The 23,227-nt window shown below is 40.1% G+C and overlaps 1 protein-coding gene across 1 annotated transcript in view; it reads left to right on the top strand.

Moving 5' to 3' along the window:
• Positions 1-6,604: 6,604 nt before the first annotated feature.
• Positions 6,605-23,227, top strand: part of SP4 (Sp4 transcription factor) — a 105,873-nt gene continuing 89,250 nt past the window's right edge. Inside the window, exon 1 of the mRNA XM_048510864.1 lies at positions 6,605-6,665. Coding sequence (XP_048366821.1) covers positions 6,650-6,665 — 16 coding nt within the window. The 5' untranslated portion in view covers positions 6,605-6,649. The remainder of the gene's footprint in view (positions 6,666-23,227) is intronic.

The raw sequence follows: 23,227 nt of genomic DNA, 5'->3' as shown, positions 1-23,227 counted from the left end.
TGGTTTTCTAAACCTGTCATCTCATAATTCTTCTAGTATTAAACGTGCTGTTGAGATATCATCCAACATTCATAAGCAGTCTAACTTCTCATGAGGATGCGGGTCACTTGTGAGATGTTGAAAATCTAGGTAATTTAGGATTACCAGCCTCCAGATGGGTCCTGGAGATCTCCCAGAATTCAACTGATCCCCAGATGAAACCGTTCTGTTTCCATGGAGAAAATGGCAGTTCAGCAGGCAAACATTATGGTATACCATGGGATCTAGGTGAAATCCCAAATTACCCCCTTCACTGGGTCCAATCTCCATGAATTTCCTAGGCTGGATTGGACAAGAGTTCTGTGAGGAAGGCAAAGGGATGGTTTGGAGGGGCAATCTCTCACATAAGACCTGCCTGCAGGAGATTTTATCATGCAGGAGAGCTACAAAGTGGATCTTTGAAAAAAATACAGCTGAGGGCCAAGAAGCTGGATGGCCAGGACAGAAAGCAGGAAAGGAAATCCTCATATAGTTGCTAAGGTAATAAGGGTTGTGTATTATTGACAGGAGGGGTGTGCAGATGTGTCAAGGATGGTGAGATGGAGTTATATTTTACATATTGATTAAAATGCACTGCACTTTCATAAGAGAGGTGAGGAAACAAGGAGCCAAATAAATTCAGATCTACACTGACAACTTTATGGTCTACCAGAATTTAACTACACCAGTAAAATTGAAACAGAGCCCAAAGAATAAAATTACTTTGATAGTGGGTGATCTGTGAGAACATTATCCAGCTTCTTCTAAAACTTTAGCACTTATTAATCAAGTTCAAGAAGTTGTACAAGTTTATTAAAGGGCTGGGATAAGTCCTTTAGAGAGGGGATGCTTCTGCATGTCATGATGATGAACTGGTGGTTCTCCAGTTATATTCAGGATGGAAGTGTAAATCAATGGTATGTCTTCCATTACATTGTGAGTGTCAAACAATACTTAACCAAAATGCACTAAAGACATTCAGGTTTCCTAATGCATTGGAAACAAAAAGTAGACAATGCAGATGCTTTCACATAAAGGAAAATGATGGGGATAAGAGATTAAAAAGTAGGAGGTCCAGGTCAACTTCTTTCTCTATTCAGTCATTTCCAACTAATCTGTTTATGTTCAGTGTTTATCTACTGTATAAAGACAGTCTACTATAGGTAAACTTGTTTGTTGTGTCTTCAGTTCTGTCATCCCACCTCAGACTCCAATAATTTTATGTGTATTTATATGGAAATTCATAGGTTATTAAATTTATTGCATATGGATTTCCCTATCTCAGTGTAAGCCAGTTTTTACCAAAAAGAAAATGTAACTGGGGGGGGGGGGATGACGCCACCTGACGAGGTATGGTCCCGGTTTTTGTTTTTATTATTGCAAATCAGTTTTTATGTTATGTTTTTAAGTTGTTTTACCATTGTTCACTGCCCTGAGCCCCTAGGGGGAGGGCGGTTTAGAAATCAAATAAATAAATAAATAATAAACTATATTTCAGCATTGAAGAAAGGTCATGTTCTGATGATTGAATGAAATTATGAAGGACAGTCTCCAAGAGAGAATGTGGGGGAAATTTCAAATTTGATTTAATATTAAAAACAAGGTGAACTGAAAGATTATCATAGAACTAGGACTATATCACCCCCTGAATTTAAGACACTTTTTCCCCTAGTGCCAGGCAAAACAGATACTTTTTAGGATGGATACTTTGTAGGGTGCCTAATGGTTGTTTTATGCTGCTTAATGTCCCTACGTTTCAAAATAGCTTCTTCTGTTTTAATATTGACGATTCAATTATTATTTAATTTGTCTTCATGATTTTATAATATTGTTTTTACTTACAAGCTTCCTTGATCAGAACTTTGGAGAAGTGGCATCATCTAAACAAGATTAGATCATTATCTCATAAATTCAGGAGTCCTACAGTAGTTTGCTGATAGATTACCAGCTACTGAGAACAACTGAATAGAGGATCCAGTTCCTTACCAGAGGATATCCAGATTTGCATTTACACAAAGGCTATATATAACAGAATTGCTATTTTTGCACCATGAAAGGTCCTGCTCCATCTTCCAATGCAATTAAGAAGTTCATTTAACTATCGTGTATAACAAGGTCTTCTCTGTGGTGGTGCCAGGTCGACGGTACTTGCTGTCCCATGATGCCCATCTAGGATTATCCCTTCTGTGATTTAGGAAGGTGGTTAAAACAATGCTTTTTAAAATCAGGCTTTTGATGTGTTAGTGATTACTGTTGAGTTGGTGCCACTTTCAAGGGTTTCTTTGGGGGGTCGATAATAATTTTGGATTGGTTTGCTTTCCACTGAATTTTATGGTTTATATCATGTCCTCTGATTGCTGGTAGTTAGGTTTAAAGGTTGGTTTTGTTTGCTTATTTTTCTTTATTTTACCTTTTTAATGCAGAACCAATTTACTTATTTATTTATTTTTAGACCATCATCCAGTGGTGGGATTCAAATAATTTAACAACTGGTTGTTTACAAGCACCATTTTAACAACCGGTTCTGCAGAAGTGGTGCAAACTGCTGAATCCCACCACTGCCATCATCATCTACATTGTATGGTCAACCAACCTTTTAGTAATACAGTCATTAAAGTAAATTATAGTACTTCTAGATGTTTGGTTAACAATTATTTCAGCATCCAATATCTGATCTCAATGGTCACATTATATTTATTTTTCATGTAAGTATGCAGTGTTACTGTGCGACAGACTACATTTCATGGCACATCATGTAGACGCAAATTCAGATTTACCATAAAGCATCCCAGAATCTCCCATCATAACTCAACAAGGAAGTGGGAGCCTTGTCTTCTAAACATGTTCCACTTTCCACCATTTCCCAAAATGCTTGTGTGTAGACATGAGTATCCATGGCATATGCCAATACTGAGAGGAGGGAAGAAAATGGCATAGCTCATTGCTTCCTTTATGTTTACTTTATCTGCGCTTTAACTTTTACAAATGTCACCTGACTCCACAGAAATACTGATTTTTTAAAAACTCACATGAAAGAAAGAAGCAAGTTGTGCTCAAGTTCCCAAATCTCACGAATAGATGGTAAGAGCCTCACTAATATGAATTTGTGATTAACTGCATTCTGGTTAAATTGCATTAATTTCAGATCCCTATTCTTAAGTGAACTCTTTTTTTTCAGGGATAATATCCCAATAAAGACATTGCCATATTTCAAGTACAATTATGTAAAGTATGTGGCATTTTATATTTCTGTGCCATTGTTCTTTCTGAAGCACTTTGCAAATTGAACAGAGCCTGCATCACCATATGGCAGTGGAAAGTACCTGCAGAGGTTACAATACAAAAGAGTGCTTGGAAAATTGTGTTCGGGCCATTTAAGGCAAGCTGTTCTTACTACAGTTCATACAATATGTAGTGAAGAGCTGGTGTATCTGACAAAAGAGGTCAAGAGACTACTGGAGCTTAGGATGCGCTATGCCAGTCCAACTTATAATGCTTCTTTTATCTATTAATGATACATTATGTATCTTTATAAATATATTTTCTGTACTTTACTTGATATGAAGTTGCTTGATATGAAGTTGCAACGAAACAAGGTTGTGTTGATGTCACACTTGTTCAATTCCTCACCTCATTTTTAGTAACAGACCATATCCATGGAATGATCATACCACAGGTGAGAGGGTTACAGCTGACTTTGATGATGCAGCCACAGATAAAGCTTTTGTTTAGTTGATTTTTAAAAAAATAGGAAGAATTGTCTTTAAAGGAATGTCTTCTCATCCAGATTCAAGAGACTCGTGCTAAGATGCATGAGAATTTTGAACTACTGACATGCTGCATTAAAATGCAAGGTTTTACTTGAAGAATGATGTCACCTGACAGGTATGGATTTGTGGATATTGTTCCCTAGTGAATTAAGGGCTGAACACTTAGAATTGTTTCTATGGAAGTCCTATGAATTTTAGCAAAACATGTTTCCATTTAACACTGGGGAAAAGGGGAGAGTTACTTTTCCCTGTTTAGCACAGTTTCCATTCTTATGTTCATTTGTAGCAGTATCTTCCAAGCGTCAAAATCAGCTACATTTTTAGTTATCTCAATAAATGTATTGATTTATGCAATATATTATAACTCATTGTGACTTTAATCCTCTAAAAACCAACTTCCAAAAAACCCACCATCTATGAAATATGTTTTATGTCTCTTATTTTACTTTTTATTGTATTTATTTCATGTATACCTTTTATCTTTTCTCCTCAGTGGGAGACCCAAAGTGACTTACATTTTATCCTCACAACAACCCTGTGAAATTGATTAAGGTGAGTGTGTGACAGGCCCAACAACCTTCTATGGCAGAGTGGGGATAAGAACCAACACAAAGCATTACTCTGTGTGTGTGTGTGTTATTAAATCTTATTTAAATACCAATTGTTATTATTTTAGTAAATTTAAACATAATATACATGTTGGTATATATTATGCTAATCAATCTGATATTTCTCATACAACATTAAATCCCAAATCCTTACCTAAGTACAGTGATAAATTAAAGCAAATACATCCAATTCCTGGATCAATTGATATATATCACTCATCAGCCCTTAAATATAACACTGTTTTTTAACCTTGTAATTACCTTGTATTGGTAGGCAAAAAAAGTTATGGGCGTTTGGCAGCAATGACTAGTTTATTTCAACTTAATATTTGGTATTTCTTATTGATTTTTGAAATTATATATCCTATAACAGCAGACACATAGAAATGGCAACCCAGTACAGAGATAGGTGCCCTTAAATTCCATTGGTTGGAATATGTCAAGCCCTGTGTGTGTCTGTGTGTGTGTGTACCTGTGTAGAAAGTATTTCTGTGGATGGCCAGTGTTGCCGATTTCCCTGATCTGCCTCAGCCTCTTGCACCAAATGCCACTACAGTGAGTTTTCAATCCTGCAGGTGCCATACAGAAGCAGCTGTAGTAATGTGGTCATGAAAATTCCTTGCATGTTCATGGCATATTGTATGTGGCACTAGGTATACTGGCCTTCTGAGCTAAGAAGGCTAAAGTATGTCCACTCTTCTATCAGAACTGGTAATCTACAACGTTTCTTGTAAATGATCTTTTTGCAGATTACTGGGAGGCATCTATGTATAGCAAGTGCATGAATATATGTTTAAAAATGAGGACCCTCAACTACTGACAGAAAAGGCAACATCCCATATCTCTCCTCCCTCCACTGTCCAATCTGGCTTCTTCTTCACCTCCCACCTGCTCCAGTTCATCTCTCCCACTGCCACCTCTGCCACCACAGCAATATAAAATACCATCTGGACTTCAGTGAATTGTTTTTCTGACCTCTCCACAACCCTGCAGGTATCTTTCTCTCTCTTTAATTTGGGTGTGAGTGTATTTTGCAAACCTACAATTTTCCCAGATTTCCATAATTTGAAATAGTAGCCCTGTTGCACACATTTGGTTATACACTTGGGGGATAACTTTTTGCTATTAGATATACAGCACAATCCTATGAAGAATTATTCCAAACTACCGGTAAATGATTCATTGAAATGAATGGGCTTAGACTGGAGTAACTCCTTAGGATTGCACTGATACAGTTAGTCTTTACCTTCACTGGAAGTACTGCCAAGGTTATCAATCTGTAACACATACAGAGAAAGAAAAATGGAGAGGCACTTTATTTCATTTCACTTTAACAAATTTCATGTCATCTAAATTTTGAAAAAGTCTATTGTTCCATCACTTCTGTCCGTGCAACTATGCTTTCAATATGATTAAGCAAAAGGCTTCTGTATGGTTAATGCTCTCTGTATTTTATATCTTGGGCTGTGCAAAGAAAAGGCCTCCCCCTCTTTTTTAAGGTTTGAATGGAAAATTTAAAACAGTTTTCCTTTTCTCTGAGCAGACTGCCAGCCCCACCCAATCACCCTTTAGAGATACTAATACAGGTAGTGAGAAACAATGGGATGGGTTAAGTCCCCTCCTTCTCCAAACAGGTATCACAGATTTAGAGGACTTAAAATGATAGGAGGACATCAGGAAGAGGACACCTGGATCCAGCAGGAAAACATTCCATGATCCAGGCTGACCAAATCAAGGGGGTGGGGACTGGGAACTGATGAAACTCTTGAGAACAGGGAGAGGCTCCTTTATTCTGGCTGGATCATTGAAGGAGGCCGAGCTCGTGCCTGAGTTCTGCAGGTGGTCGCCATTTTGACCATTTGCTCGCACAAGGAGCTGAAGGATTTCTTCCAGGTAACTGAGAATTTGACCATTTTTATTGTCAAATTTGACAATCTTTATTGTAGGGATAAGGGATTTACAATCACTTGGTTCAGTGCAGCAAACAAGTACACACAGGCCCACTCCGCATGGGCCTGTGAAGCGGTGGCACACCGGCATACATGATGCCAGTGGAGCCTCGGGACCATTCGCATGCTGCCGTGTAGGCAGCCCCAGAGCCACCACAGCCAGCTGAGGTGCCTTTGCACGAAGGTGCCTTCGTTTTGTTTGTAACTTACCTTCTCTTCCCTACATCTCTGCAGGGACTAGGGGACACACCCCCATGGCCATGGCAACACCTCGGGGGTTAGAGGACAGGAGGCGTGCAGAACTATGCAGGGAAGAGAAGGTAAGTTTACAAACAAAACAGAGGTGCCTAAAAGTGGCACCTTCAACTCGGTGCTGTTCTTTCGGCACCGGGTACAAAATACTGTTTTTGAAAAGACTCACTGTCATTGAGCATCGGTTGGGGGAGGGAAAGCACAGTGCTGCCTCATTTCAGAGCTCCCCTGGAATGGTGTTTTTACCGTTCCAGGGGGCGCTGCTTTTGGCCCGTGCAAAGTGGGCCACAGAGTTCCTAAGATATACATAGGTTGGATAATAGATTTGGAATAGAAAGGGGTATGGGATATATGGGCAATACAACCTGATCATGACGTGAAGAATATCCAGGGTTCAGAGCCAAACAGCCAGAGTTTGGTTCCAGGGGGCAACAACCAGGCTTGTTCCACCACTGGCTGCATTTCAATTTTCCAACATCAAGGGCATGTCTTTGGCAAGGCTAAAGAGCAATGTTTACCCAGGGACAGTGATTCTGTTAGTTTGCTGTTTTGAAATAGTGGTCACACATGTCTAAAGGAGGAGGGGGTGAAATAGTTATATTTCCCGTCCCCTTAGAACTCTCTTTGTATTTTGCCCTGAGCTCCTTGAAAGAAGAGCAGAATGAAAGTGTGAGAAATACCACATTCATCCAATAATTAGCTTGATGATTAATGTGGTTAATGTGTGAGCTAATTTCTGTAGCATAATGTGAGAACGCTCCAACAATACCTCTTGCTAACATGAACTCCTTTGAGATACAAGTTGAGTCAGAAGGATGGCAAACCATGATCTCAAAAAGTTCCAGAAATATAGATAACTACCTTTTAAATCCCTCTGATTCGATGACTGAGATGTGACCTGCACATGTTTACTTAGAAGTTATCCCCATTGAGTTTAGTTACAATTATTTTAGATATAAGTGAATATGATTGAAGCCATAAATGTGTGCGTGAACTCCTATTGTAATCAATGGGACTTAAAAGAACTGACCTTTGAATTATGCATTTAATTATCACTTACAGTAAATGTGATTACATCTGGGAGAAATCTATGAGCAATTAGACAGTATGTAACATTATTACTACAGAGACATAAGCTTTGTCCAACAATGAAACAATATCATGTGTTTTTGTCCAATAGTTGTCTTAAAAATCTGCATCAACCACTTGTTATAATCCAGTTAATGTTTAGGACTAATCTAAGCAATCGTTTGTTTTGACTTGTGTATAGTTTGTATGTAATAACCTATTTAATTAACTCAGGCCTTACATTTTTCCTGGAAGGATCTTGAGAGCTGTTATCCATATGATCGCTTTTATCTGACAAATTAGAATTCTGCCAGTTAATTTATTTCACTATTATCAGCGCCAGTGCTTTCTGTTTTACCTTAATGGTAAATGACCACTTTTTAGAATTTAGTGTTAAGAAGTATTTGAATACTTTTCAATTTGTTGAAGTGTTTTAGGACCACTAATATTGCTCAAAGCATAGATTCACTTGAGAAGGAGGGTTAGTTCTCTGCATACAACCTACTTTTAAAACTCCTTCAGAAAGGGTCAAAGACCAGGAAATGCTCTCTATAATTCTCATTTTCAAGTGAATTGGCCATGGCAACTGCATGAAGAATGTAAGTGTGAATTTCATTATGTCCCAGAAACCTTTAACTTTGCATCATAATGACTCACACAAGAACAGAAGCCAAACATCAACCATTTTCAGCAGAGCATACTTTAATTTATAATTTAATAAAGCAGCATTTTAACTTAAAGGAGTTCCCTTCAAATACAGCGAAGGAAAATGGTTTACTTGATAGCTACTAAAAGCATCCTTTTGCTTGTTACCTGAAAAAAAATTCTGTGCTTGCTGACAGGTTAAATGTATACTATACACAGGGAACCAGTGTTTGTCTTTGTAAGACTGCAGCAGCCTAGCAGCTTTCTTATTATTTTAAACCTTCTCCATTGTCTTCTAAACACCATAATTAAAAGCTGAAAAGCTTACGGCAACCAAACTCAATAAATTGGCATAATGAACAAAATATTTTACTGTTATTCAACAAGTAACCTATGTAGTCCAACACGATAAAGCTTTTCTTCCTTAGGTTTGATCTTGTTTTTGTTTCTTTGCCAACATTTTCATAAATCAGGGCAATCCACTAAAAGCTAATGTTCTCTACCCAGAATGCTTAAATGATATCCATCATAATTAACTCTCTCCCTTCTTCTGTTCTATATTCTGACTTTTCACTTGGTGGCTGGATTTTGACCTTGTTTCTAGTGGAAATAACCCATAGGAATCTTCTCCTACATGAACATTGGCATTTTGAGAAGTTCAAGTAAGTGAAGATTATCTGAAAAGGATGAGCTGTTTCTTTTTGAATATGTGATACAACTGGGTGTGGAAAGCAAAGTAATTGCCACTGGGAAGAAATATGAACCTCTGGGGCAGGGGTAGGGAACCTGCGGCTCTCCAGATGTTCAGGAACTACAATTCCCATCAGCCCCTACCAGCATGGCCAATGTATGCTGAGCAGAACTGATGGGAATTATAGTCTAGAAACATCTGGAGAACCGCCAGGAATACCCTACCCCTGCTCCTAGTGTAATGGGGTTTGAGGCTGTATGGCCATGTTCCAGTATCATTTTCTCCTGATGTTTCACCTGCATCTGTGGCTGGCATCTTCAGAGGATCTGATGGTAGTAAAGCAAGTGGAGTATATATACCTGTGGAATGTCTAAGGTGGGGGAAAGAACCATTTGCATTGGTTAACAAGTGTAAAGGGTACAATTAGCAAGTGTGATTTTCATGTGTTGAGTGGAATCCACCCATTCTAGCATATTTATTTATTTATTTATTTATTTATTTATTTATTTATTTATTTATTTATTTATTTATTTATTTATTTATTTATTTATTTAACTTCTATATTGCCCCATCCCCGAAGGGCTCTGGGCGGTGTACAACATAAAGGAAACAATATAAAGTAAACATTTAAAAGCAGCGATAACCATAAAAACTATTTCTGACAATATATAATAAATCTCAATAAACTAAATGGCATCCAATAGTCTATTTATAAATTTTTTATTATTATTATTATTTATTAAACTTGCTATACCGCCCTATCCCCTCGAGAAGAGTCTCAGGGTGATGAACAACACAAAATCATACAAAAAAAAAAATAAAAATCTTAAAACAGGTACATTCTAAAATAGGGGCCCACGAGACCCATATACCACCAATATAAATTTCCCTCCTCTCCCCCGAAAGGGAGGAGTGGCATCCAGTATTCTAGCTTTAAAATTCCCTCCCCTTCCAAAAGGATAGCAATGAAGTTGCATGATCAATTAGTGAGGGCATCTGCATGATCAATTAGTGAGGGCATCTGCATAGTAGCTGTCTGGCATACCACTGATTGTGTACATGATAAAAAGTTTGGTTGGTTTTGTAAGAAATGGGTGTGCCACAACCTCTACTCTGGACAAGAAGCTACTGCTGGGACAGATTATGGAGAAACAGAATGATTTCCAAATTGGCAAAGGTGTCAGGCAAGGATGTATTTTATCCAGAGGTGTGTGTGGGGGGAGGGCAAATGGCGCCCGGAGGCAAAAACCCCTCCAGGTGCCCCCCTGGCGCAGAGCACCACTTACTCGCGAGTAAACACTTCTTACAAGTCGGGCTACAGCCCCTCTTCCCAGCCCAGCAGCCGGGGCGCCAGTTTCTCTGGCGTCCCAGCTGCTGGGCTGGTGGAAGAGAAGGAGAGTCAACGGAAGTTTCTCTTGGCGTCCCAGCTGCTGGGACAGAAGGGGAGCCGATAGCAACCCCTCTTCCCAGCCCAGCAGCCAGCTGCAGCCACTCCCAGGTGTATTATAAACCTGTAAAATATGATGGTTTGCTTTGATTTTGATATGAATTAAAATTAAGTATGCTTCAGTATGATGTACTAATAAATAGTTTAACATCAGTTCAACATAATTTATTCATTTATTTATTGAGCAAATTTATAATGCCATTGTAAGAAGAGTTTCTTTCAGACTTAAACAAACATAACTGTTTAGGACAACATACCTTGCCTTTGATGTTTACCTTCCTCTGAAGGTGTTTTGAGACAATAAAATAGTTACAGTGTTTTGAAAATCAAGAATAGTACTAAATGCTCTGTTGTAACATATGTAAGTTAAGGTTTGACTGTTGCAAGAAAGTCTGTACTTTTTGACTTTGGAGAATGTTTGGAAGGTACAGTTGATTCAGAATGCAGGCATAAGATTGCAGGTTGGTTAGGATGACTGGGCACATACCAGTGCTGATAACCTCACAAGCAGCCAATTCAGTTCTGCAAAATTCAAACTACTGGTTTTTGCCTTTAAAAACTGCTGGTTTTTACCTTTGTCCTTTGGGACAAAGGAATCTACAGGGTTGGTTGTTATTTCTTCGATTTGGATATAAGTACAGATAAAAATGTCTTCAATAAATAAAATGTTCTTGGCCACTTTCATTAGAGAAAATCCAGTTTGCAAGGGAGCAGTTTAAAGCAGAAAAATGGTGGGAGTCAAGGGCTACTTAACCCTTTCCCTCCCTGCTCCTTTTTTGTTGCAAACGATCCCTTCTTCCCCTCTCCTTGCATCCTGCAAACTTTTATATGCATGTCTGTTAGAGTAAACAGAGATCTGGAACCCTGTTTGGGTGAAGGGTGAGGATAGTGTAAGCAGCAGCTAGAGAAGCACTGGCGAAAGAGCTAAGTACTTCTCCCCCACCAAGCTTCCTTCTCCACTCCATTTTTGGTACACCTGTTTGTGGATAATGTTTAGTTAAGCCCTCAGAGTGCTACATAAAAAGACAATAGTAGTGGCTTCTTGTTCTCTGATAGAAAAAGCCTGACCCTTAGATATTGCCAAAAATAGCATTCACAATAAATGTGTAAAGGTTCAGAGAAGGCAGAACTGCAGTATCAGGCCCTTGACAAGTGATATTCAGTACGAATATACAAAAGGAACGGAAAAGCATACGTCGGTTTCCCGGACTCCTGGAGGAGGGAGAAAAGTACAAAACAAGCTTTTCTTTAACCACAACAGCAATCTTCTAACAGCATTCCCACTCAGTCAAAAGCACAGAACTCAAGGGTTGATAATCATCTTTCGGCACAGGTTATTGCATGCAATTTTTCACATTCATTCAGCTTTCTTCATACAGCTCTTAGTAAAGTAACTCTCTTAACAATAAAAGCTTTTTACAGTGGCCCATTACACTGGAGAACTAACCACTCCTAGTTTTTTTTTATTGGCTTCTTGGAATATTTATAGCAGTCTTTGTTCTCTTTTCGAGCTTATGTAGCTGGATGTGTACAGCCATTTTGTAGGAGGCTGCAATTCAGTACAACTGATAAGTTCATATTTTTTACATCTGTAAGGTGTTAAAAGTTTTATTCTTGTTTTTTTCTCTATATATTATTTATGATCCCCACTGAAATAAGCAATTCTCCTCGTCTTACTAGTTTAACCTTCATAGATATGCTGGTGGCCAATTTTCATTCCACATAGTTCAGCATAAACCTTTATGAGAAGCAGAGCTTTTTCCTGATAAACTGGTTATACTGTACACACAGGTGGGGTTGTATTCATCTGTTAGAAACCAAGGAAAATACCTTCACTCCAAATAAAGGGATTAAATTTCCTGTGTGAGGACGAGATTGGATGACCATTCAAAGCAGCTCTCAGAAAAGTGTGTTGTTCAAATGCATATGTTCAAATTACTAGTCATGCCTATAATTGTCTCTGTATATCGGAGGTGGTCTCAGTTTGAAAATCTGGACCTCCTGTCATGGGTTCATATTTCTTTTTAGTGTCCATGTTTTGCTTTGCTATAGATTCATAATATGCCATACAAGTAGGAACTTGCAAGAATTTGTGGAAGGCATCTCATTTCCCCACTATTTCCACTTCCTTTCCCTAAAAAACCTCATAAACTCTCCCCTTTTCCTACTCCCTTCTCCCCTTCCCACTTATACGTTACATTTATCTGTCCCTTTGTCTTCAGGTTTCCCTCTATCCCCAGCAGCTGCTGCCTAGGAAAACTTTGGCCCAGTTGTGTGGTAATGACCACTGGGCAAGGCCTATTTGCGTGATAGGGAACTCTCAAGGATTTGGGGCAGGGGGTTACATCATTTTTCAGTTTATCCCACTGTCCACACTGTTTCCTCTTTCTCTCCTTCAGGTAACCCCAATATCTTCTCCTTTTTCCCTGCCCCATTCTCACCTTCTCAGCCATTCACCAACCTACCTTTTATCTGCCTGCCATCTTCAGCTATATTTATTTATTTATTTATTTATTTATTCAATTTATATATTAATTATTTACTTCATTTATACCCCTTTTTCCACAGTAAGAACCAAAGCAGCATGCATTTGTCACCTCTCCTCATTTTTATCCTCACAATAATCCTATAATTAGCCAGGCCTCAGTCATGCAGTCAGATGATATCAAGTCTCCCAGTGATTGCTGTCAGCCCTGGTTCCAATGAGTCTTCCCTCAAAGGTTAAAACGGCACTGGTAAAGGCCCTATTCCTTCACCTTGCCTTTTACTCCAAGAAACCAAGCCTTGGACAGATGTGATTTCCTACCAATGGCCTTTGATATAATCAAAGTCACTGATTGCTGCCAGGCCTAGGGTGCCAACCCCCAGGTAGAGTCTTAAGAACTCCTAGAATTACAACTGATTTCCATACAACAGAAGTGTTCTCCTGGAGGAAATGACAACTTTGGATTCTAAGGTGTTCTATCCAGCTGATGCCCCTCCCCTCTTTTCCTCAAACAGCCTCTTCCCCAGGCTCTACCCCAAAAGCTCCAAGAATTTTGCAATCATAGTCAGACCTGGCCTGAGCAGAGGTGTATCAGGGGTAAATGGCATCCAGTAACAACACCTGCTTCTGCGCCCACCCCTGCCCCCTGTGCTCAGGGGCGGGGGCGGCTCAGACGGGAGGGCAGAAGCCAACCTGCAGGGAGCAGGGGGCAAGGCACTGCAGCAGGTGGCCCAGGAGCTGACCAGCTGCCGCGATACCCATCTAAGCCTCCCCTGAGCCCCGCCCTTAAGGACCTGGAGAGGGAAGGATGCGGCTTGGATAGATGCCACTCTGTCTTTAGGCGCATCCCCCACACTGACCCTGCTTTTCCAACCTGGGTCAGCATGGGGGGGGAGGGGAGGGGGTGATTTTGCTCCCCCCACCATGGCACCTGGGGTCATTTGACACACACACACCATCCCTGTGGGCAGTACATCCCTGGCCCTGAGTCTTCCCTCAAAGACCAAAATAGTCTTGGAAAGGATCCTACCTTGGAAAGGATCCTAGGAGCAGCAGTGGCATAGGAGGATAAGAGCTCGTGTATCTAATCTGGAGGAACCGGGTTTGATTCCCAGCTCTGCCGCCTGAGCTGTGGAGGCTTATCTGGGGAATTCAGATTAGCCTGTACACTCCCACACACGCCAGCTGGGTGACCTTGGGCTAGTCACAGCTTCTTGGAGCTCTCTCAGCCCCACCTACCTCACAGGGTGTTTGTTGTGAGGGGAGAAGGGCAAGGAGATTGTAAGCCCCTTTGAGTCTCCTGCAGGAGAGAAAGGGGGGACATAAATCCAAACTCTTCTTCTTCTTCGTCCCTCTGCCTTCTCCCTCTGCCTTTTACTCAGAGAAACCAGGCCTGGAATACTGCGATTGTCTAGCAGCAGTCACTGAGTTAAAGCTTCAGATGCTTCTTTTACCATTTTGAAGTTTTTTAAACTCTTGATGTTGGTTTTTTTTAATTGTTGGAATGCATGCTGATTCACAAATAGACATGTTGTCTGTTCCAGTTGGGATTGCATTGTCCATAAAAGATCAAATTTGCTGCATAGAAGTGTTGTTGGATTCATCACTGTCCCTGTATAAGCAAATGATATGCCAGGAACTGAGCTAAGGCTGGTTCACCAACTGCAACTGTTCCTGAGCAACGTGATTCTGCCACAGTCACACATGACTTGGTATCATTCAGATGCAGAAGTGTAGCAAGGGGGAAAGTGCACAGTGCACCAGTGCGTCCTCCGCCCCAGAATGCCCCCACCCCACAACCCACCACCCCGCCCCAGACCGCCCTGGAACACCCCCACAGGGGCACATGCCCCGTGCATCACGTACCCCCGCCCCCTTGGAGCTACGCATTACAGTAACGTTGCCAACCTCAAGTGGTGGCTAGAGATCTTCTACTATTACAACTGATCCCCAGGTGACAGAGATCAGTTTCCCTGGAGAAAATAGCTGCTTTGGAAGGTGAACTCTCTGGCATTATAACCCACTGAAGTCCATCCCCTCCCCAAACCTTCCTCCTTAGGCTCCAGCCCCAAAATTGCCAAATGTTTCACAACCCAGAGCTGGCAACCTTAGCAGTCATAGTGGAGATCTTTGTGGGATTTTCCTGAAGAAAATTCAGAAACTTCAGTTAGTTTCCATATGCACTAGCTAGGATGTTGACATCTGGATGCTTGTTTGTACGAATCACCACTGCTGTATCAAGTCCGTTGACTCCAAATGTGTTTTTGGACTCTGTTCAAAGTGTTTGAGCCAATGAGAGCCTGCTCTGGGAATTGGCATGCAAGCTATGGAATTCCCTCCCTTGCCCTTCATTATTGGCTTTTCAATAGAGTCAACATTAAGCTTCACTTTTCCAGAGGGTCTTTTATTTTGCTTCTTTATTAGGTCAAGTGGAGGCTTGCTAAAGATTTTACATTGCTGTAACATTTTAAAACTTTTTTAAAAATGCTGTTTTTATATTTTATCCTTCTGCTTTGTATATGCATAATTTTTTATTCTTTAATCAGCTGCTGCTTTTAATTATGGTTTTATGGATTGATTTATTCCTTTTTATAGCATTGTATTAGAAGTGTTTTATTGTAAGCCAGCTTTGTGGTAAGTAGAGTAGTCATATTTGAGTAAAAAGGGTGGAGAAATGGCTAAATACAAGTTTTCAGACCTGACCGAAAAGTCATTTGTAATGCTCATCAAAGTGATGAAAGCATCTTTAGAAAGAAACTAGAATTTTCTGTAACTAACTGAATGTATTCAAATGCTCAGAAGCACTAGTCTTGCCAGGGGATGGTATTTTGTTCCCATTCCCTTCTTCCTCTCCTGTGGCCCCTGGAGACCTCTAAAATGCTGATAATTGAGGTTGTACAACCTGTGAGATCAGAAAGCTACATGGCCTATGGGAACTGCCAAGAGGATTGTTTTCCACCTCCTCTTCTATCAGGTGCTATAGTTCCAGTAATTTCATTGACATAACAGTGTCCACCTGATTCCCAATCCTGACTACAGTTCCCCATACTGTTTGGGTTTTTATCGACCCATGTGCTGAGTCCTTCCTCATTATCTTTTTTAAGACCTTGGGTAAATCTTGACCTTGATGAAGGGCAGGAAAGAACTGCATCTGTGGATGCTATTGTGCTTATATTTCATAGGCTGTAAGCCATTGTGTCTACCTGAGATGTTATATATCAATATATTTACTGTACTTTAAACATTTACATCTTGTGTTTTGATTGGAAATTTTTTTACACTTCTATCATAGAGTTCATCTTGGGAGCAAGTCTTTGCATTGGAAATACTGACTTTATATATTACAAGGTTCTCCTTATCCATCTATGTACTCACTTTAAAAAGTGTTTCCAACTGAAAGCGAGATTCTTCCAAAGGGTCCCCCCCCCCCCCCAGTTATTCAGAAAATCAAAGGTTTAACATGGATGTGACTAGCTAAACATCTTAGAGTGAAACTTAAGGAGACATTGCAGATCAGGAATCAGATTTCTGTCTTTTTAAATTTCTATTAATTGCAGCTATAGAGGGTTTTTAATTGGTCCAGAACCCTGGCGTTGAGAGAGGGGTATTTTAAATCTTTTCAGCTGCTGATTTCTGGATTTAAATCGTCCTTTGAAGATATTTACCCAAACATATGGTCCTTGTATGTTTTCCCTATTGAGTGAGGAGGCAATTTACATTGGGGAAATGGCATTAGAAGAAGGTTAAATCCCACCCACAACCATGTTCCCAATCCAATTCCCCCTTCTTGTGGCTATTACTAATTACAGGTCTCTGGTGACTTGTCTAGCTGTGTCTCTAAGCTGGAAGAAATAAGTTAGTTATGCAGTCCCCAAGAATCAGAGAATGAGCAGTGAGAAAGGTGATGAGCTTTGCTTGAAAACATCAGTTGGAAAAACCTTTAAGGAATATCCAGCATCATTTGAGAAACATCTAATAGATCCACAAGGATGTGCGCCATTAAGATTCAGGATGTGTCTATCTAAACAGATTCCTCTCCCCAAAGGATCAACTGCATAAGAAGGCCAGCAGATAATCCATTTAATAGCAAGATAGCATTTATTTCTTAATTTGCAATAGGCTGCCCTCAAAATACTTAGTAATATACACACTCGCCATGCAGATTAAATGTTTTAAAAGCAAGTTAAATTTGTAGAAATAGTGGCTTATAAAACTACATTATACAAAAGCCATAAGTTCAGTTAATAAAGGTAGTCAACAGAATGTGGCATTTAACTGCTCTGATTCAATGACAACACACTGTGAGCACTTACTTGTTAATTTCAATTAACTATGTAGAACATGTGTATAAGAATATTCTGTGGAATGGGATGGAAACAGCCCCCCTCCCCCCCACCCCCGAGGAAGTGCTCTTTGTATCTGTTGCATGAGGTTCTGAATTGGGACACACGACTGCACATCAAATGTGCTAAAGTTGCAGCATTTTTAATTTACTTATTTGTTTGAGAAGGCAAATCTCATACTATATTATGTGTCATTTGCCATAAGAGAATAGATTTTTGAAATAACATTAAGCATACCAGTATCACTCTTTAACTTTAGTTACTCAGGGATTCTGAATAATTTTGCTCTGCTTTTTCTGTGTAATTAAGTCAAATATTTTATTCATAAGTTTACTGTATTAAACACGTCTATAACATTGGTAATAGTATTGTAATAATCCATCAGTAGGGGAAAAAAACCTTGTGTAAGAGTAATTATGTTTGTTCTCTCCTGTGAAAGCTCACAAAGCGTCATTCTGTGGAAGATCATTAGCAGAAAGGATGGGAATAAAATGGTCTTCCTGTTACATGATGCAGTTTATAAAAATATCCCCAGACAATTCATTAGTTTTAAGATGACATGAAAATCAATTAATTTTAATAGGGAATAACAGATTATGTGTTTAATAATTCATCTAATTTCATGAGGCAAAGCAAATTAGACCATGCAGGGTAAATCTAATAACAGTTCTAACCGCATACTTCGACTGTTTGTCAAGAGGAAAGCTTAGTAACTCATCAAGAAATAAGCACATATCCGGACAAAAAAATTAATTGTATATAAACTGTCTGACACTCTTTTATAAGCCCCAAGGGCTGCAGACTCAGAGTAGTCATACATTATGCTCTATGAAATTTCTTATTAGGAATAAAAAGATGTATTCTCATTGAGTAGGTAATTAGTAAACAGCATAAAATAATGTCCTTCAAGTTTTAGAGTCGGTAGTTAAAAGCAACAGGTTTTGCTATCAGACGACCTCAGTATGTACTCTGAATAGATCATTCGTATGGTGGGTGAATACACTTAACTTGACTCTAGTGCCTGTTTTGGAGGGTTCTGTGGACTCCATTGTGGGGATTTTTTATTCTTCAAACAAGAACCCATCTGCATTGCCAGCGTCCAAGGCTTTTCTAGACTCTGTAAATTCTAATTAGTCAAAGTCCTTGTCTACATGTGGCTCTACTAAAAAAAGTAGGATCCAAGAGCAGGCATGTGAATTTCTAAGCACTGCCCCCCCCTCCTAATTCTATGGTGACCAAAACCCCTCTCTTGTGCTACAAATCATGGTCACATGCTTCTCTCACTTTCTGCTCTTTCTCCTTTATGCCAGGTAGTGGCAAAGCTGCAGTTGGACCAGTCATAATGCATCCTCAATGCACCAGCATAGAGCAGGTGTTATATATGTTCTTTCTGCCCATACTCGACAAACGATGAGCAGCAGAATTTCGAAATAACCAATGTTTCTGGACAGTCTTTAGCTGCACTGATACGTAGAACAGATTGCCAATAATCTATCTCTAATATATTTTAACCCCACCTTATTTCTTCCAGAGAACTCAATAGTAAAATATGTATTTCTTCCACATTTTTATACTTGTAAAAACCCTGTGAGGTTAATAAAACTAAGAGAGTGTGACTGGCTCCAAGGTCACCCAGTAACCTTATGAATGAGTGAAAATTTGATTACAGTTACCCCAATTCTAGGCCAGTTGTCTAACTGCCGCACCTTGCTGACTCCCCTCACCTAATCTTGAAGTATCAAGGTATGATTTCAGTAGCCATATGTCATGCTGCTACAGTAGAGGGCCAAGCTAGCAAATCAGTAGAAAATGATGAAAGGATCCCCTGGCTTAGGCTATAGCTGCTATCAGATGTCATCCTAGTCATTCAGAATGTGTACAGTTCCAGCAGGAAAAATAATTTCTCCTGCCGGCTAGTCAACCAAGTCCTCCCTCTCCCCACATCATCATTGTTTTGTCTTTTATTTGCCTTCATCCACTCCCTTGTCATTCCAGATACCTATTCAGGAATTTCACAACTTAATTTGCATAAGAAGAGAATGAGTGACAGTGGCAGAGAGTTTCCTTTCATGTAGATCTTAAACATCTTGAGAGATTATCCTTCAAACCCTGAAGAACAGCATAGAATGTATCCCATGGAAAAGCACAATAGTCTCCCATACTGCCTTCTACAATCTACCTAACAGGATCACTTCAAAGTATCCTAACCCTGAAAGATATCCCTGAATATTCCAAAGTAATACTTTTGAATCCTAACTCTAAAAGGAATCCCAGAGTCCCAGATGGTGTCCAACTCTTTAGAGGCTCTTTTTAGCAGGCATTGGGAGTATAATCTGGCATGCTCCACCGTAGGGGTCTCAAACTCCAGGTCTCAGCCTAGATATTCATGGATTACAATTCCCATCAGTCCCTCCCAACATGCAGTGTGGCCATACCTGGCAAGAACTGAGTGGGAATTGCTGTGATTCCTCATGAACATCCTGGAAGGGCCTGCAGTTTGACACCCTGAATGGTAACTCAAAACAATTCCTCAAGTCCTCAAAGAGAGCAGATCTGAAGCTGAATTGAAATTGAACCACTTAATCTACTTTACCTAGAAGTGACTGGAGTTACAGAACATGGCTGATGTGTTTGAAATCCTTAATTTTGAATTTTAAAAAATGACCATTCTGTTCTACTTGTCAGGAACTGCCTGCTTGTCAGGAACTGCCTGCTTGTCAGGAACTGCTGTACTTGTACATTACACTATTGTACATTACACATTTTGGGTGGAATGGGGTTATAAGAAATGCAATGGCAGGGGATTACCTGTTTTGAAAATGTTTAGGTAATGGGCTTTGAGGAGGAATAGGTCTGTAAACACTCCTTTTTAGCCCCTGGACTTTCCACAGGTGTGGCAACAGCCACACTTTCCAGTTGCATTTATAATGGTTGGTCTAATTAGGATGAGAGGGAAGGAGACAATGATTCATGTAGCTGCTTTGTTCATCAGGAAGCAATAAGGGATACTTGTGCAGTTGTTTAGTACCCATGTACATAATTTCCCCCTTTATTCCCTTTCTAGCTTAACCCTTCCCAAGTTCATGTGAACTGGGCAGGAAAGGCCAGCAGTTGCTGTTACCACAACTTCTTTAATATGTCAGTTGGTCTGTGTTTCTGTGAGATAACATTACCCCAAACTCTTCCACGCTCCTTGTTCAAAGAGTTAGACGTCTGCAGGCCAGATCCTTCCTGCTTGGAATCAATTGCAAATCTGTATTCATGGACTGTAACTCTGTCAGTGCAGTCCCGAGAATACATTTGTGGGAGTAAGCCCCTTTAATAGACTTAAGAAGAGGTGGGTTGTGGGGTGGGGGCGTTCTGGGGCGGAGGACGCACTGGTGCACCGTGCACTTTCCCCCTTGCTACGCCTCTGGATCTGAATGATACCAAGTCATGTGTGACTGTGGCAGAATCATGTTGCTCAGGAACAGTTGCAGTTGGTGAACCAGCCTTAGCTCAGCTCCTGGCATATCATTTGCTTATACAGGGACAGTGATGAATCCAACAACACTTCTATGCAGCAAATTTGATCTTTTATGGACAATGCAATCCCAACTGGAGACTAGACAACATGTCTATATTGTGAATCATGCACTACATTCCAACGTTAAATTAGTAAAACCAACATCAAGAGTTTAAAAAACTTCAAAATGGTAAAAGAAGCATCTGAAGCTTTAACTCAGTGACTGCTGCTAGACAATCGCAGTATTCCAGGCCTGGTTTCTCTGAGTAAAAGGCAGAGGGAGAAGGTAGAAGAAGAAGAGTTTGGATTTATGTCCCCCCTTTCTCTCCTGCAGGAGACTCAAAGGGACTTACAATCTCCTTGCCCTTCTCGCCTCACAACAAACACCCTGTGAGGTAGGTGGGGCTGAGAGAGCTCCGAGAAGCTGTGACTAGCCCAAGGTCACCCAGCTGGCATGTGTGGGAGTGCACAGGCTAATCTGAATTCCCCAGATAAGCCTCCACAGCTCAGGCGGCAGAGCGGGGAATCAAACCCGGTTCCTCCAGATTAGATACACGAGCTCTTAACCACTACGCCACTGCTACTCTTAAGGAGTAAGCCTGCTTAGGATGACAGTGTAAGTGGGAGCCACTGAATTGCTGGAGCCGAAACTGAGAGGCTTGGGTTCAAATCTCTATTTTGCTGTGATTCTCATTGGTTGACCTTAGGCTAATCACTCCTTGTTGGTTCAGTCTACACCACATGATTTTTATGAAGATAAAATGGAGGAAGGAAGAATTATATATAATGCCAAGGTCTACTTGGAAATAAGGTGGTATAAAAACAGAATAGGCAACCTGGGCTGGGGAGAACCCCTGCCTGTCTCAATATACGATGGTATACGTGTTTCAGCATATTAAAAATGTTGGCAATGAGAGAGACCTGGTTGAACTCTGTAAAATATCAAGTAGTTCTTTTAATTCCATTATGTAAGCCAAATTATTTTTACCAGCCTGTGACAAACTAATAGATTTATTTTATAGATTTCTTTTCAATTAAATTTTACAAGAATTAGAGGTCAGTTTCAACTGAATTCCATTGATCCATCTAGTTAATAAAGAGTTAAAAATAAGCCTTTTTTTAAAGTAAGTGCTTTAAAGGTGCTGGAAAGTGAAAGCAGAGTCTTAAGTGGTCATGTGGCTAGTGCCATTCATCTTGGTAGTGACTATCTGTCAAAAGTGGCAAGAGCCCCTTGTTAACAGCCCTGACCTGTACAGTAATGAAGGGAGAGTGCACAGCAAAGTGTCCATTATCATGCAGTTGGGAGCAGTAAATTGGTGCAGTTTGCCTCAATCTTGCAGCAAGTTGAGATGTAAGATAGTGGGGATCAGCAAGAGGCAATTTTTCCCTATGATCATTTATGTCAGATCACATCAGAAGGGGAACTTAGTCACATTTGTGGTTTCAATTAAACAGGTCTCCATGCTAAATGACCACTTCTGAAGAAGCATGGGCTGGTTCTCTGTGAATAAGCAAGTCAACTCATCTGCTAATATTTAGACAAGAAGCAGTGATGGAGAAACAGGAGACAGTAAGATGGCAACTGCGTAGACAAAACCAAATACTTCACCCATCTGCTTAAAAATACATAGTGTAACCTCCATTCTGCTCAGAAACTTCATTTAAAATTACTTTCTCTTTTGCAGTCAAATCCTAAACAGAATTACACCCTTCAAAGCTCATTGAAATCAATGGCCTTAGAAGGATGTAACTATGTTGAGTATTGCACTATTAAACCAGGAAATCAAAATATGTTATGGCAGGTGCTGAGTATAAAGAAATATTAAAGTTCTGCAGATTTTTTTTTCTGATTTCCCTGTTTAGGGTTGCCAAGTTGCAGTTGGCAATCCTGGGAGACAAGCAAAGTCTGGGGACTGGTGTACGGTGCACCATATAGTTTTTCAAATCCTAAAGGTCTGTGATGTTACTTTCAATTTTTGTCAGAGGTGACATCAGCATGCCAGCTTAATTCCAGGGCAGATGTTAATCCCCCTTCCCCCCCCCCCCGCCAGTTTCCTTCTACCAGCACTTCAGGTGTCAGAAGACAAAGTTTCTGGTTATCAAGGAGGTCTCCTGCTATAGCCACAACAGTGTCCAGTCCTCCTTGTATCCCATTTAGAAGAGATAGTACAATTTACAAAAAGGAAAAGCAGCGGAAGACTATGTGGAAATACCCAGCACTGAATGGAGTGAATGATTTATCCATTCACTAGGGGTGACAGATAACCTGTTCCAACCCCAGCAAAGATCAACCCAAGAAAACAGGGACAGAACCTCTCTTATAACAGTTGGCCCTGCAGTAGTTCATGACCTAGTTGGGTTTGAGCAACCAGCCATCAGGAAATGCTTCAATCCCTCCATCTTTGGTTTGGTTTGGTAGTACCAAAGGGATACCATTAAAAGACAA

This window comes from Sphaerodactylus townsendi, linkage group LG11 (assembly GCF_021028975.2).
Source record: "Sphaerodactylus townsendi isolate TG3544 linkage group LG11, MPM_Stown_v2.3, whole genome shotgun sequence".
In the NCBI taxonomy this organism is placed as follows: Eukaryota; Metazoa; Chordata; class Lepidosauria; order Squamata; family Sphaerodactylidae; genus Sphaerodactylus; species Sphaerodactylus townsendi.
This window is presented reverse-complemented; position numbering and strand designations above follow the sequence as displayed.